Source organism: Alosa alosa, chromosome 7, assembly GCF_017589495.1.
Source record: "Alosa alosa isolate M-15738 ecotype Scorff River chromosome 7, AALO_Geno_1.1, whole genome shotgun sequence".
NCBI classification, from domain to species: domain Eukaryota; kingdom Metazoa; phylum Chordata; class Actinopteri; order Clupeiformes; family Clupeidae; genus Alosa; species Alosa alosa.
In genome coordinates, this window is record NC_063195.1 from 29,891,234 (window position 1) to 29,907,011 (window position 15,778).

The 15,778-nt window shown below is 40.9% G+C and overlaps 3 protein-coding genes across 4 annotated transcripts in view; 1 reads left to right on the forward strand and 2 right to left on the reverse strand.

Moving 5' to 3' along the window:
* Positions 1 to 384: 384 nt before the first annotated feature.
* LOC125297792 lies at positions 385 to 1,897 on the reverse strand. The gene is made up of 2 exons (XM_048248273.1): positions 1,196 to 1,897; positions 385 to 1,013 (listed from the first exon to the last, which is right to left on the reverse strand). Exons 1-2 carry the CDS (start codon positions 1,650 to 1,652, stop codon positions 619 to 621), a joined length of 852 nt encoding a protein of 283 aa, XP_048104230.1. The 5' UTR covers positions 1,653 to 1,897; the 3' UTR covers positions 385 to 618.
* A 4,891-nt stretch (positions 1,898 to 6,788) lies between these two features.
* Positions 6,789 to 11,015, reverse strand: ntan1 (N-terminal asparagine amidase). 2 transcript variants are annotated; one of them, XM_048248276.1, is made up of 10 exons: positions 10,579 to 11,015; positions 10,262 to 10,364; positions 10,104 to 10,169; positions 9,893 to 10,001; positions 9,612 to 9,685; positions 9,436 to 9,489; positions 9,295 to 9,348; positions 8,691 to 8,788; positions 8,155 to 8,268; positions 6,789 to 7,971 (listed from the first exon to the last, which is right to left on the reverse strand). In XM_048248276.1, exons 1-10 carry the CDS (start codon positions 10,657 to 10,659, stop codon positions 7,771 to 7,773), a joined length of 954 nt encoding a protein of 317 aa, XP_048104233.1. In that variant the 5' UTR covers positions 10,660 to 11,015; the 3' UTR covers positions 6,789 to 7,770. The 2 variants fall into 2 exon arrangements, with proteins under 2 accessions (XP_048104233.1, XP_048104234.1); XM_048248277.1 differs by lacking the exon at positions 10,104 to 10,169.
* Positions 11,016 to 11,113: 98 nt separating this feature from the next.
* The window catches only part of LOC125297794 (probable ATP-dependent RNA helicase DDX17), a gene marked incomplete in the record, with an annotated part of 9,836 nt that continues 5,171 nt past the window's right edge, over positions 11,114 to 15,778 (forward strand). The window contains 10 exon segments of the mRNA XM_048248275.1: positions 11,114 to 11,249; positions 11,462 to 11,523; positions 11,824 to 11,980; positions 12,096 to 12,192; positions 12,291 to 12,424; positions 12,525 to 12,590; positions 12,854 to 12,995; positions 13,289 to 13,449; positions 13,932 to 14,104; positions 14,277 to 14,387. Coding sequence (XP_048104232.1) covers positions 11,480 to 11,523; positions 11,824 to 11,980; positions 12,096 to 12,192; positions 12,291 to 12,424; positions 12,525 to 12,590; positions 12,854 to 12,995; positions 13,289 to 13,449; positions 13,932 to 14,104; positions 14,277 to 14,387 — 1,085 coding nt within the window.

Sequence of the window (15,778 nt, forward strand, 5' to 3'; positions counted from 1 at the left end):
CCCAGATTTTGACCTGTTGGTGGCGCTAGATGGCTGGGTTTAGAGGTCTGTAAATGAGTGTGAGTGGTGAGTGGAGTGTCCCGAAACGTTCTGCCAAAAATCTGAACTTTTTAGCCAGGCGTTCTATGGGCTGCCATAGACTCCAATGGCAGACTAATAATATTAGGAAAAGCTAGTAACTCAATGGGTGCCTTCGCAGCTTCGCTGCTTGGCCCCCAATAAAGCATTCACAATCATGAAAACAAGGACGCATAGAAGACGACTAGCTAAATTACTATTAAATCCGCTTAGCATCATTAGCATGCTACATATTTGTTTAAAACTCTTGCATTCTGATCATCTCAATACCAACGTTTCCCAAAAGGGCCTGTCCCAAGGAGAACAAGTATTACCTTGAAACACACATGGGAAAACTGAACAGTCCAATCAGTACAGATATATTATAGCCTACTATATATTATACTGTAATCCTCTGGTATTTAATCAAATGTCTAGCCCCCCCCAAAAAAAAAAAAAAAATCGTATCGAACCGTGGGTCAAATATCGTGATACAAACCGAATCGTGAGGTTGGTGTATGTTACAGCCCTAACGTGGACAGAAAATTGCAGCACATGGTGTCACTGTTCTTTCTCCTTTTTACATGTTTTAGGAGAATGTGAACCGTCCCGTGGACCCTGCATTTTTTCTTGAGGATTCTGGTCTGTACCTCCAAAGACTAGAGTTAAGCTGGTGTTACCTTTTACCAACTTAGTTACTCCCATTACCAATAAGCCCATTAACAGGCCAATTAAAAAGCCACTGGCCATCCCTGTACATGATCCCAGAGCTCCTTTATCTGCTCCCCCAATTGCCCCCACAAATGCTCCCACGACAGCCGCCATTATGACCATTAACATCTTAATATAATATCTCGGAATTGTTACAAATTCCTCATGGTAACCCTGTTTCAGAGGTTGCAATTCAATCTTCTCTATCTCAGAATCCTGATGCTGGATTTTGCTTGTGTCAGACACTGTAAATGGGAAAAAAGGGCAAAAGTTGTAGTGGCATTACATGTGGGATACCCCTTCATGGATTGTGTGTTTGTATACAAGCACTTCATGACTATAATTTGGTTATTATTGATGTTCAATTTGTATATTTAGGCATGAAGTGGTTGTATATGAACAAAATAAATAAAGACATTATACTCACTGGTCGGTGGTAAGAGTCCAAAGCTTCCACGTCTTCTTAATGCCTTATCTCTTTCTGCCTCCATCTTCTGAAGTTTCTCTTTATACTTCTCCTTGAGTTCCTCCTCCCTCCTCTCATACATCTTGCTTTGTTCTACAATCCCACTTGGCATTCTCTTCTCAAACACCTCGTAGTAGACTTGGGGTATCAGGAAATCTCCACAGTTCTGCTCTACAATGTCCTCTATCTTCTGTAGCAGGTGGGAGACTTCATTGTCTCTCTCCAGTATGAAGAACCTCCCTTCACATTTGTCAGTGAGCTTCTTGGCACCCTGCACATGCCGATCAATGACAGACTTCTCCATCTCATCCTTACAGACAAACAGCACCATGGTGTGTCTCCAGGCCCTGGGTGACAGCAGCTCTACATGATGGGAGGCTGATTTCATCTCATTTGCTGAGGGAGGATCTCCATCCATGGATATGGGAAGAACCAGGAGCAGGGCATGAGGTCCTGGTAGACAAAGTGAGGTGCTTCGTATGATCTCCTGTTTGATGTGTTCAGGTGTGCGTTGCACAGACACCCTGTCCCATCCAGGTGTGTCCACCACAGTCAGTTTCCTTCCAGCATGTTCTCCCTGTCTCTGCACACAGAGTCCTGTTTCTTCTTTCTTGAAAGCCTCGCCGCCCAGGAGTCTGTTGGCCAAGGAGTCTGTTGGCCAAGGAGCTCTTCCCAGCTCCTATCTTCCCCAAAAGTACAACACTCCGATCATCTAGTAAAAATTATTTTTGGAAAATAAATGTATAGCAATTAATTCATGTAGTATTTGTAGCATAATTCCTTCATAAAACAATTAAAACATTATCAACATATTGGTTCCAACCATAACAATTAGTTTTACAGTATACACACCCTGTGCAGAAGAGCCACCAGTCGCCATCATGGGACTGCGCAATGTCCAAGGAACTCAAAAATCCATGGGGAATCTTAAGGCAATGAAGTCTCTTAATAACCCTGCAGAGGTAGTTCATAGTGAGGAGAGAGAGAGAGAGAGACAGACAGACAGACAGTGACACAGTGCAGCACTTCAGTAAAAAAGACTAAGCCCTCAAATATTAACATTATTATATATATTATATATAAACATTTGCCAGTCCCACTCTAAAACGTTTATGATATACACAAGGTTATCTCCTGACATGCTCTGTAACTCCTGCCTTCTTTTTACTGTTCTTTTGGGGATGAGGCCCCCTGCTGGCCACATGAAATTCTTTGAAAACTGTTGACTCACAATGAACCCTGATTGTGACTATGGTAGACTGTTTGTTTAACCCATACAGTAGGGGAGACCGGGGCTGGTTGGAACACTTTTCACTCTTGGCTATATTTCTCCGTCTTACAATGCGTTGAAATTGTCAAATTGTGATTAACTGAAAGCTTGGGATCTCAGCTACAAAATGTATACATTCAATGTCAACAAATTATCCCTTGTTTTGAGTTATATATGATTAAAGTGGTGTTGTGCACGTGTGCCAACCTGCCCTATGCACGGGGTTGGTTGGCACATGTAGTCGGGGTTGGTTGGACTATGTTATAGTCCTTTGCAGTACCCCTTTTGCTTTTGTTTGAAGTGCTCGTCTATATCACTGCCTGTAGGGCTTTGCTGATGTCATTCCTGTGTGTTTTTCTTCAGTAGGGCCCACCGTCAAGACCAATTTGGTCCCTACCGATTTTTTTTTTTACTTCAAATGTTTAAAAATGTCTGAAATGCTTCCAAATGTAAAACTATATTCAGTAATTACAATAACAATGCTAAAATAAAGATTGATGATGTTTTTATGTGTAAAATACAAAGTTTATAGATTTGTCACAAAATAGCCATAGGGAATGTATGTGCCAACCAACCCCAAAATCAGTGTGCCAACCTGCCCCGCCCACATTAGGTCAAACTTTTTTTTAGTTAGTTTTTCTATTTAGTGGGAGGTGCATATTCTAAGTTTTGACACTACAAAATTAAAATGTTGTTCTCACCTAAAGGGTTAATGACCTGGAGACCAGTTACATACGTGAGTTTACTCTACTCAATAAGGCCGTCAGTTTAGTGTTGGAATTTTGTTGCAGCTCCCTCTAGTAGCCTGGATATTAACAGTGTTTCAACCTGCCCCTGTTCCAACCAGCCCCGGTCGGTCTCGTGTGGTAACCAGTTTGAGAAATAGAGATTCAGTTGTTATATGAATTTTATGAATGTAAAAACATTTTTAAAAGTCTTGTGACATATTTATCATGTCAGATGCATGTTGATATGAGATGGTTAACTAGTGAGTCAGTTCACCTTAGAAATGATAGTAATAAGGACAAATAAAATCTGTACCAGTTCATCATTCATTTACATGCACAAAAGCAACAAAAGCAACACAACAGCACAGCTAATATTGATTGTTTGACATTCCTTTGGCTGGTGAGAGTGCTTCTCCTCATTTTGTGTCAAAGCCTTTGATACAAAATGAGGGTCAAAGCAATAGTAAGAAAGATGCAACATGGAAAGATGTAAATGTATGGTACAGTATTTGACAGACGCTTTGAAAGACAACAAAAAAGGTTTTAAATAAACAAACTTACCTTGAAGTATCTATTTCCAGCTCTATTTTCAAGGCTCTTACGGGAAGATCTATTTCCTGTAAATCAAATCATAAGGTGGCTGCTGAAGGTGTGACAGCTTACCTGGAATCTCTTAAAGAGACACACAGCAATTGAACTTGATTCAGGTGCCACTTGTCTACACTCACTGGTCATCTCATGTACTGTAAAGCCTCTTGAACCTCTTGAGACAAAAAACAAGTTAAAAATATTTGTACGTTTTCTATTACCTGATCTTTATTATCTGAGATGGTACTCTAATTCCGTACAATGCAAATTGTATGGTGTTTGTCACATCATAACCCTCCATTAAAATATCACATGTTGAGTACAAAGTACAAAGACTGTTACTTATTGACTATATTGACTTGTATTCTCTACAATTGCAGATATAGAAGGAAATAGAGGACAATAAGATCAAATATAACAAACCAAAACAAATCAGAGCTACGATTTCTAAACACTGGCCAGATAGAATGCTGGAATCACATTTGTTGCAATATGACCCACTTAACACTTAACACATAAACAATATGTTATCTACAGACGCAACAAAAGTTTGCAGTCTGCAGTTTTCACTCTCATAATGCACGATTTTGTTATGAAGAGTAGGAAAATATCTTTGAGGAATAAGAATCTTTGAAACAAATTAAAAAAGAAAATACCTTTTCTTCAGTGCTCAGATTTGCAGTGGAAGTGGAGACATGGAGAATGTCTCCACTGAAAAATGGGTGGTGCTTATACTGTGGGTGGTTCTTACTAACAGTTTAACACAGCAGTAAAACTGAATGTCACCTGATCATGATTGCACTAGCTTATAACAATAGTTCTTTTTTTAAAAAAAAAGTTGTTACTGTTTGCATATGCACAGAAAAAAATAAAATAATTGTTTTCAGTAGTAATTTCAAAACCATTCGTTAGTTGGTTCACACACTCAGAACGAATGGTTTTGTAATTACAAACTGCTACATAAATCCTTCACTGCTGATTCAAAGTGCAATGGGTGTGTAAGTAGTTTGACTGATGTAGTTGGTGCTTGTTTCAATAAAGGACAATATAAAATAAATTAAATGTTTTATTTTATTTTTGCCAACAATGCATTTATTATGAAATTAATTAAAAAATATAACACTTCATTTGGATGTGAAGTTACTTTTTGATTTACATGTAAATGAATATAGGCCTACTGTATGACTACTTTAAGTGATTTTTCACTTTAAGTGAACATTTCTAATATTCTCATGTGAGAATATTAGAAATGTTCACTTAAAGTGAAACTGGTACTCTGCACAATGACATTTTAAAGTTGAATTTAATCTAATCTAATCTGAGAACATTTGTCTTGCGGGCTGTTCGGCTGGCTATGAATACTTTCCAAGATATTGCCAAAACACGGCTTCCAAGATCATATGTTTTAAAAGGCTATAAAACTGAAATATATACGTTTTGTGTCAAAGCAATAGCAAGTATGATGCAAGAATTGGAACCATTAAACCTATCAACACAATTAGGAACTTGTGATTTGCAATGTGGAAATATTACGAAAAAACATTTAACCAAACAAACTTACCTTAAAGTCACAGTTAGATTGATCTATTTCCTATTAATCAAACCAAGATGGCTGCTGAAGTAACTGATTCAAGTGCTACTCGCCTTCACTGGTAACTACTCAGCACGTAGAGCCTCTTGACTACAAAAACTGCACTGTCTGTCAATATGATTTTGACAACTTGAATCATAATGTCAATAGAATTAAAAAATGTCAAACTAGCAACTGATCCGGACAGTAACGGAGTACATTTACTTGAGTACAGTACTTGAGTACAATTTTGAGGGATCTGTGCTTTACTCGAGTATCATTTTTTGGGGAGTACTCATGACTTTACTCAAGTACATTTGAGAGGCAAATATTGTACTCTTTACTCCACTACATTTCTATCCATAACCGTGAGTACCCGTTACTTCTTCTAAAAAAAATCTCGGAAACCCTCAATTTGTTGTTTCCCTCTCAAACGTGATTGGATTGTGCAGGCGCCACTGATTGGGACAGCCTATCAACAATAACCTTCAGCTTTCCGCCAAAGTCAACTCCATTGTCAGATTTAGATAAGAGACGAAACCATAGACGAAACAATGGATGAAGACGCAGCAGATCCATCCCGGGAATGTGCAAACCTGTGGCCCCACCTCGCCAGACTATTTCAATTTTCTGAACAAGTTAATGATAGTTTTCATAGTATTTTGTATTTGAAATACGTATTTTAAATACATGTATTAGAAATACTGCCCATCCCTGGAAACATGGTAAAAAGATGAAAATGACTTGATTTTACTTTCAATTCCTTTTACATTTTCCAAGGTAGTAACATTAACATTTTTCATAACTCCATGTAGGACGTTTCTGTACATAAATGTAAGCACTGTGGCAGTAGTAATGCAATATTTAGAAAATGTAGGCTACTCTTGTACTCTTGATACTCAAGTACTTTTACTTAAGTAGACATCTGACTGTTGTACTTTTACTTGTACTTGAGTAAAATATATCAAAGGGTATCTGTACTTTTACTCAAGTAATGCAGCTGTGTACTCTGTCCGCCTCTGCAACTGATCATTACATGATTTCATTGTCAGCAACAGGGTGATTATAATTTAACAAGTTTGTATTAGAGCTATTCCTATCTTGAGCATTTAGTGTCCCTCTCCAGCCCTGCGCACATCAGAAAGGAACTTTACATCCAGATGAAGTAAAGTATAATATTATGGAATTAATTTCATAATAAATGCATTGTTGGCACAAATAAGTTTTTTTTTCCATTGCACCAAAAGTGGGTGTAACTGTTTACTTTTATCTTTTATGAAATATGCACCAACGACATTTTTTAAAGACTTAGACATTTCACTTTTGAATCTGCATGAATAAATAAGTTTGACGGGGCGTTTCTTTAGACGAGTAGAGGAAACATGAACCAACACAGAATCTCAGTTGTATTTACTGTATTTACTATACATGTCTAGATGAACTGATCCAGGTACAGTTTCAAGTGAATACACTTACTTTCAAATAGATTTATTTTTCTTCATTTATAGGCATTTGAAGATGAAAGTTATGAAGTTGCTTTGAAATCAGCTACATTATGTTGTGTGTGTGGTCTTCCACTGAAGATAGGAATTTAATTGAGATACTTGAGATCTTCAACCGTGTTTCAGTGTGGAACACTGAGTCGACACACTGAAATGCAGTTATTGCACAGAGCTCAAGTCCAGATAGCATTTACCATGCTGGCTTCATGACTTGGACACCACATACAGCAGTAACACACGAAATGTTGCACAAAGACTCAAGATGAATGATCTCTGAAAGTATCCATATAATGTTGCTAATCATTAGCCTTTGATACTCTGATAAAGGAACTTAATGGTGCACGAGGCCCAGGTTTTTCTATTCAGAATCTGGTATGACTAGTGATTTATCATTAGCAGATCTTCCTGTTATTCAGGAAATGGTGTACTGCAAGTGAATCAATATGGTCGACACAAAGCACTTCCAATAAAAATGCTGATTGGTCTTAAGGCCCAAGTAGGTGTAACGTATGTGACAATAGCCCAAAACTGGACATTCTTGAGGACAAATTAGATGCCTCTACCATTCTTGCCATATTTTCAATGACTTTGAACTGGAGATTGGGGAAAAAGGATTCATGGTAATTTTTGCTCACGGTCCTGACAGTGGACACGCTCTGGTCCAAAGGGGGCACACTCTTCTCCATGCAAGGGGTCCGATTAGAAATGCACGCATTCAGAAGACCTGTGCTTGTCCATTCAAACATAATCAATCATGTGTGTGTGTGTGTGTGTGTGTGTGTGTGTGTGTGTGTGAGAATGTCACAGTGATTTTCAGGGGTTTAAGGAGTGAATGTGAGCTCCACAGTTCCTCCAGAGGGGCTATCGTCGGCACGCTGCTACTGCTGCTGCTGCTGCTGTTGCTGGGGAGAAGGAGGAGGACTGCAGTCCCACCCTCCCTGCTGCGTGCGCCTGAAGACCTGGGGCTGGCCACCGGGGAAGAGGCTGTCTGCGGTGGGGTGGTTCAGCAGGAACTGGATGGTGGACTTGATGTGCTGCACAAAGTGTGGAGGCTCAGCCATCGGGGACGTAGACAGGTACTGGACACAAGACACAAACACACAGAAAACGAGCTTCCAATGAGTATTGGGAAGAAGAATCAATACCAGTTTTTGTGTGCAAACAGCAGTCTGTTTAGTGGTGTATATAAACACAAAGAGAAATGAACACCTCTAAGGCCACTGGGTTAGTTTAAGTGAGAAACGCTTACCGCTTCTTCATACCTGTAAGATGGTGTCATCATCCTGTGCCAACCAGAAGGCAATGTCCCTATTGGGCGTCCACTTGCATGGGCCTATTTCCACTTGTTCCTTGCTTGAGTCATAGATCTCAACCATCTGAACATAACAAACCAACATTTCAATCAAAGCCAACTGGTTTTCCTCAGTATACCACCATATACATAGTCTTAAGGGTCATTCACACCAGGAACAGAAACTATAAAGATAACTGTAACTATAACGATATTAGTGATGTTATCATTTTAGTTGGACGCTGTCATTCATATAGTGCAATACTTGTTTGCTGTTATCGTTATAGTCTTGGTGTAAATGGCCCTTAATGGTGCCAGAAAAACACACAACCACTTATGAGATGATACAGCAAGGGCTAGACTAGAGCATTGTCATCTTATCTTGTTCTTGAAGGTGTAGTTTTAAATAACCCTAACCCTAAAAAGTGACCTAGAACCAGGCATCCCCAGACTCAAAAAATACAGAATTCTACACATCTCCCCTTTGTCCTGTTGCTTGGTGATTACCTGTCCCCCGGTGAAGGTGCGTGCTGAGCGCAGGTCCTCTGCTGGCCCTCGGGTAGGAAACGAGGCCGGGAACACCTCGCCCGTTTTTACATTCACTCCTGCAGAGAGAAACCGATGCCTGTTGAGTTGCACAGAGAGCCCAGGGCAAAGCTGAACCACAACAAGGCAGGACGAGGAAAACACTACCCTCTACACGCTTTACAAGCATCACCCAAATGTACTTGTGCATTCCCAGAGCATGGGGAAGAGGAGGAAAGAGAATTACTGCAGGTTGTGGCCCCTCCTGCTTCAGCGCTATGCTCTGGTGGAATTCTCCTGGTTGTCTTTGTGCAGAATGCTGGCAGGAACTGCCATCATTGTGTGAGGATTACGAGAGCTAGTCTGATCAGCATTTCTTTAAATTCCATGTTTTCTTAGCCAGCTTATGTACGCCTTCTATTTGAGCCTTGGACTTGGGTGCATAAATACCAAAAGCATTTCTTCATCTGTCATAAGCACGGTGCTAAAGCAGTTCTGCCAGCAGTTACGCCTAGTGCCATTTGGATCTCTACATTGAGCTTTGCATCTTCTTTTGAATATGTGTGGTAGTAGAGTGGAGTTATACCTATTCCATACACCACTGGACGATGAACCCCCTCCACAACCTCGTCGTTCATTTCTGTAAGAGATGAAAGGTCAGTCTGATTAAGAACCAGAGAGAATCAAGAAATGAGGGTCAGTGTAAAGAGCAAGGGAAACCGCTGACCTGTGATGCAACATGTCTCGAGATGGATCTCCTCCTGCTGTTTCTGAAAGGCCGCTGAAATATGATGAAAAGTAAAGTACACATTAAACACACACATGCACACACTCAAATGTAACAGGAGTGAATCTGGCTTGGCTTTTGAATCAAACCACTGTAAAAGTGAGAGTGTATCGCACCCAAAAGACTAAGGCTGAGTTTGTGGGATGTTTGTGATTCATCATCAAATCCCCCAACCAGGTGAAGCTCATATCTTGAAACAAAATAGAGACAACACAATATCAAGGAAATGCACAAGCTGCCAAAAGAAAAGATTAAATCAAATTCCATTTCTTCTACTTTCAGTCTGCTGATTATAATATAGCTTGGTGTATTAGTAATTGCTGAATATCTATCATTTAAATGAGACAATTCATATGATAGTTCTCCAAACTGTAAAGCCAGGGTAGCATAACGTTACCTGCCATCCTTCACAGCACCGGTTAAGGAGGTGACAGCCTTCACTATGAGGGGCACCTCGGACCACGTCCTGGAGCCATCACAGTGAGCCAAACATGTTGCGCCACTCCCTTCATATAAACACACACTGATTACTGATTAGAAATACACATTCCACGATGATATCCTTAGCTAGATGATATTGCTTTTGTGTAGTTTTTTTTTTTTTTTACCCGTGTGTCGCAAAACTACTAAGTGACAGGTGGTTGCATCTGCAGACCCAATGATAGTGACAGATTCTGTGGACACACAAACACAGTTGATACCATCTGCCGAGGAATTGGATTAAATTCCAATGCAAACATTTTTGGAACATGGTTATGAAACTCACTGTCTAATGGAATTGTGGCTGCAAACTCTCGTTGCTGCACATATAACAGGCACTTCGGGTCGACAGTAGTCGGTGTCTTGCTACGGAACACACGAGCGTTTTCCTACGGGATTACAACACATAGTTTAAGTACAATCACGACAGTAATTTAGCAGTTATGCATCCTGAGGATAAAGACAAACACAGCCTGTCAAAGGATCAACATAACTCCGCCAAACGAAGCGCACTGAACCATTATCTATCAAATAATTCCACTTCCTCTGTAATATTAGCTTCACAAATGTCAGCGAGCTAATGACTGAAACGTTAACAGTTACCTGCAAGTGAGAATGCTTGCTGAATAACTCTGATGTTGAGCTCACGCGATCAATTTGCCGATTCTGCAAGAAAAGTGGCATTTCCTCATCGATAATATCCAAGCTGTCTCATATTATTTTACGGCACCGCTTAGTGTTTACTAAAGTAGCTACTACTAGCTAAAATAAAACTACCCATTGCCTTCTTAATGCCACTTCCTTGTTGTTACGTTTTCACGTCCTCGTCCTGTTAATGGACATGTGATGCAACGCCGGCGTTTTGATTGGTTACTCAACTTTTCCCTCAAGGTACATGGCTGAAAACGCTAACTAAAATTATTTCTGATATTTCCTGATACAGCCAAGATTATTCACATTCGTATACACGGATATTACACAAATGCATAAACTGATATTTCTGTGCCTGTTGTGCTGGTCAAATTTAGCTAATTCACATCACGGCCGTAGCAAGTACCCTACGCAAATTCCGCAACACAGTTATTCTCTATGCCAGCTCTATGCCGCCGTGTTTACTTGACAGCAGAAATATGCTACGTAAAACTTACAACTGTAAAGGGGTATGGCAAGTACAGGTTCCTCCATTTTCACATGACGTATTGGGAGTGGATCTTCGAACTCAACAAAAATATTCTGCAGCCTGCTTGCTGTCTAAAGTTATTGTACGATAAAAGGTAAAACGAGGAATATTTAATGACACCGTAAGACAATCCATAGAACAGGGTTAGAAAGAAAGAGGCTGACAGCAAAAGTTACACGCGTACGAATGCCGTGTTCGTTTGCAGGTTGCAAGTTTTAGCAAACCGCGCTGTCAGACATGTAATGCAAAGTAATACATTTCCCTAATGCAATTAACTCAATTTTAATATTTCTTATTTAACCACAGACAGGATTTACTCCAAGCATGAGAGGCTCATATGGGGACAGGGACCGTGGACGAGACAGAGGGTAAGAAAAACTGTTGTCAAAGTTAGACTAATATTAAACGTTTCCAAAGTCACTAATGAGTAGCCTACACACAAATGTTCTTCAGAAGAAGCTGGTTTCGTTAAATGCGTCAAACTGATAAAAAAACATCTTAAATAAAACTGTACTGTGTCATTTGTTTAGCTCATTATTGTCAATGATTCAAATGTTTTCGAACAAGTACAGAGGGCGATGGTTTATGAAACATGAAGCATAGGCCTACATTTATGGTTAATATGGAAAGCGGCTTGTGAGTTACATATGTGCCGTTCTGTCCACTAGGCCACGCTTTGGGTCCAGCAGTCGCAGGAGCCCCCCACCCCCAAAGTTTGGGAATCCTGGAGAAAGACTCAGGAAGAAGAAATGGAACCTGGATGAGCTACCCAAATTCGAAAAGAACTTCTATAACGAAAACCAGGAGATCCAGCGAATGACTCAGGTTTTAACCTAACCTTATGTGAATATGTGTAGTGAAATCCTTTATGAATCATATTTAATTTCAGCACATCTTAGACTGCCTCTGGTTTTTATTTGCTTCTGGTTTAAATTTTCAGTATGATTTGGAGGAATTCCGCCGCAAGAAAGAGATCACAGTCAGAGGATCTGGCTGCCCAAAACCAGTCACGCACTTCCATCAGGCCCAGTTCCCTCGTTGAGTAGCATTATACTGCACCTGCAACATCACTACGCTCATATTCACAAAGCTGTTCCTGGTATTGACAGAAATCGTTGTATGCCCTTTGTTTTAGAGTATGTAATGGATGTGCTGTTGCACCAGAACTTCAAGGAACCCACTCCCATCCAGGCCCAGGGATTCCCCTTGGCCCTGAGCGGGAGAGACATGGTGGGAATTGCTCAGACGGGATCTGGGAAGACTCTGGCAGTAAGCAGCCCACTCTCCTTATATAAAGAGGTGGACAGTTGGACCTGGTCATCTGTCACTTCATGATATTGATGCTTCTCATATCGTCTCTGCATTATAGTATCTCCTTCCTGCTATTGTCCACATCAACCACCAGCCTTACTTGGAGAGAGGCGATGGACCTATTGTGAGTTGAAGACCATATTCATATATCACAGCTATCTTCGGCAAACTACACCATTGTCAATTACTATTTTGCCACGATTGGTCATATTTTAAAGGCATCTCTTAAATCAAACTCTTGGATCATGGCTTCATAATGTAATAAGACTAATCTGGTTATCATTTGTGCAGTAATAATCCACTGTTGGTTAGTGATATGGAAACATTCTGGTTGTCCGGTACGTGTGAGTTGTTGCTCAGGGTCTCGCGCTCTTGTCTTTGCTCCAGTGCCTTGTGCTGGCTCCCACTCGAGAACTGGCACAGCAGGTGCAGCAGGTGGCCTATGAGTATGGGAAGTCGTCCCGCATCAAGAGCACCTGTGTGTATGGAGGGGCCCCCAAGGGGCCTCAGATACGTGACCTGGAGAGAGGTGAGTTGCGATGACTCTTCATCTTTCACACATCTACTAAGCTGTTATTATGAAAGGGCACTCCTTGTCAGTCCATCAAGGCATTATACAATTACTATGTCATTGTTGTTTTGTTTTGCATAACTTACGATCGATTCATGTCAACATATTTAATAATATAGCAATCTCCTGATTATTGTTTTGACAACTGGTCAATAACAACATAACAACATGGCTTTGCCTATTGAATAGGATAAGTGTGCAAATAATGCATTAATATGCAGCATGATTCATGCCACTGCTGTATCTTGTAGGTACGGAGATTTGCATTGCCACGCCAGGGCGTCTCATTGACTTCCTGGAGGTCGGAAAGACCAACCTGCGGCGCTGCACTTACTTGGTGCTGGACGAGGCTGACCGTATGCTGGACATGGGCTTCGAGCCCCAGATCCGCAAGATTGTGGACCAAATCCGAGTAAGTTGGAAGTAATGGCCACCTATAGGAGGAGTCTTAGCAGCTTGTAAAAATGTGTGCATGTTTTTCTTGTGCATTTGTAGCAGTCATATAAGCTCATGGTCCTTTTACCGAGTACCTAGCAATATCAGATGTGGAAAACTTCAATGCCTTTCACCAATGGTTTTCTTCATTCAAATCCAAGTACAAGTCATTAGACAGCTAACATAACACACAATACCAGAACATGTTTTTAAAAATGTTTTACGTCTTTTTCTTATAAAAGTCTACTGCTGCCACATATCACAGTACATAAAAATAAAGGTCAGGTTATAATTGGAAAAGTTTGATACAATTCTATTGCTTTTAACTTGTTCAGGCGTCATGCAGCAGGAAACCATTTCTCTTGTTGGCTTTGAAATAGCAACAGACCTTAATAGTTTAGCAGAGTTTAGTAACACCGTACCTATTCTCTTCACCCCCATCCGCTCTCCTGATATCAGCCCGACAGACAGACTCTGATGTGGAGCGCCACTTGGCCCAAAGAGGTGCGTCAGCTGGCAGAGGACTTCCTGAAAGAGTACGTACAGATCAACGTGGGCGCCCTGGAGCTGAGCGCCAACCACAACATCCTGCAGATAGTGGACGTGTGCATGGAGACTGAGAAGGACAACAAGTGAGGCAGTGTAACGTGTTCAAAAATAAAGCTTTTATTGCTTCAAGACAACCCAAACTGATTAAGTAGGCTTTGGGGCTTGGCACCATGCTTTGTGTCATCATGAGCTGTGAATGGCAGGGAGTTTATGTTGTCTGGGTTTAGCTGATCAGTTGCCCTTTGTTCCCTAAAGGCTGATGCAGCTAATGGAGGAGATCATGGCTGAGAAGGAGAACAAAACCATCATCTTTGTGGAGACCAAGAAACGCTGTGATGAACTGACACGTCGCATGCGGAGGGATGGGTGAGTTATCATACAGGCCCCCTCTTATACTCGCTTGTACACAAACACACACACACACAAACACACACACATACGGTACGCACACGCACGCACACACACACGCACACGCACACGCACACACACACACGCAGACACATACACACACACACACACACACACACACACACGGCACGTGCACACACACGCACCAGGGTTTCCCGCAGGAAATGTGTTAGTCAAGGTGGTAGGTCGTAGGTCTCGGGGGGTGGGGGGTGTCTGGTATCGGTTGCCATCTGAGCGGGGGTTCTTGTATCAGTTGCCGTCGATGGGGGTGTGGGTGTTGGCGTCTTGTTTGTGCGATACACTACAGACTCTGTATATTTAACAATTATTTATTAACAAAGTAACAACACCAAACAAACTATACAACAGTATACAAATATTTCAAAATATTTGTGTAATTTGTGCAATTTTAACAAAGACTATTACAAACTATAGAACAAGTGCAAAAGAAAGTGCAAAACAATAAAATGTGCAAATGTGATCAGTCACTACTTATGGCAGAGCTGACAACTAGCATTGTTACAAGCCATCCTCCTTGGCTTTAGAAAGATCATTTCAAGGGCCCTTTGGTAATTGCACTGTTTTAGTATTGAACCATTAATGCTTATCTTCATGCAGGCTGTCAGACTGTTGACCTGCAGCCTGTTCCGCAAGTCTGTCCTGATCTATACACCGAGAGTGAATGAAGTTAGATTAGACGCGCAAGTCACCACTGTGCTGACAGCAGGTGGCTGTTTACTCGGCCGCTTCTCCGGTCAAATTCGTGTCAGGTCAATTTACCTTCCCGGTCCCAAAGAACTAAGAGCAACAGCAATATATTTCACTCAGAACATTTATTTTAAAAGACTGCAACACTGATAGTGCAACAACAAAGAAGTTTGGTAACGTTAACTAAAGGGATCAGTCGGGATTAATTGCCAAAAGAACGAAAATGACAAATCACGCAGTCGGCTAAATATTTCAAAATTGCGCCAAACGGATGAACCCAGCATCGGTGCGTCGCATAAATTAAAACACAAATTGAAGCAACAACTTGATCATTGGACAACCCTACCACTAAACCTTTCCATAGGCCTGCAACGTTTATGACATAAAAAGTGGAATATGAACGCATTTCATCACACCTGACAATTAAACGGAGGTGTGGCTGAACGAGACTCAGCTCCGCTCACTAGCTCTGATTCGGAGGCATATCACATATAAGGGAGATGGTGTTGAATGTAAAGATTATAAAATCTGATTATTTTTCGATTCATGACCGCGTTTCTTCTTATTTTTTAATGCGTTCTGCGGAGAAGGGAGATTGGCGTTAGTCCGCGGTTTTGGCGACGTAGTTAAAAGGCGGCAGG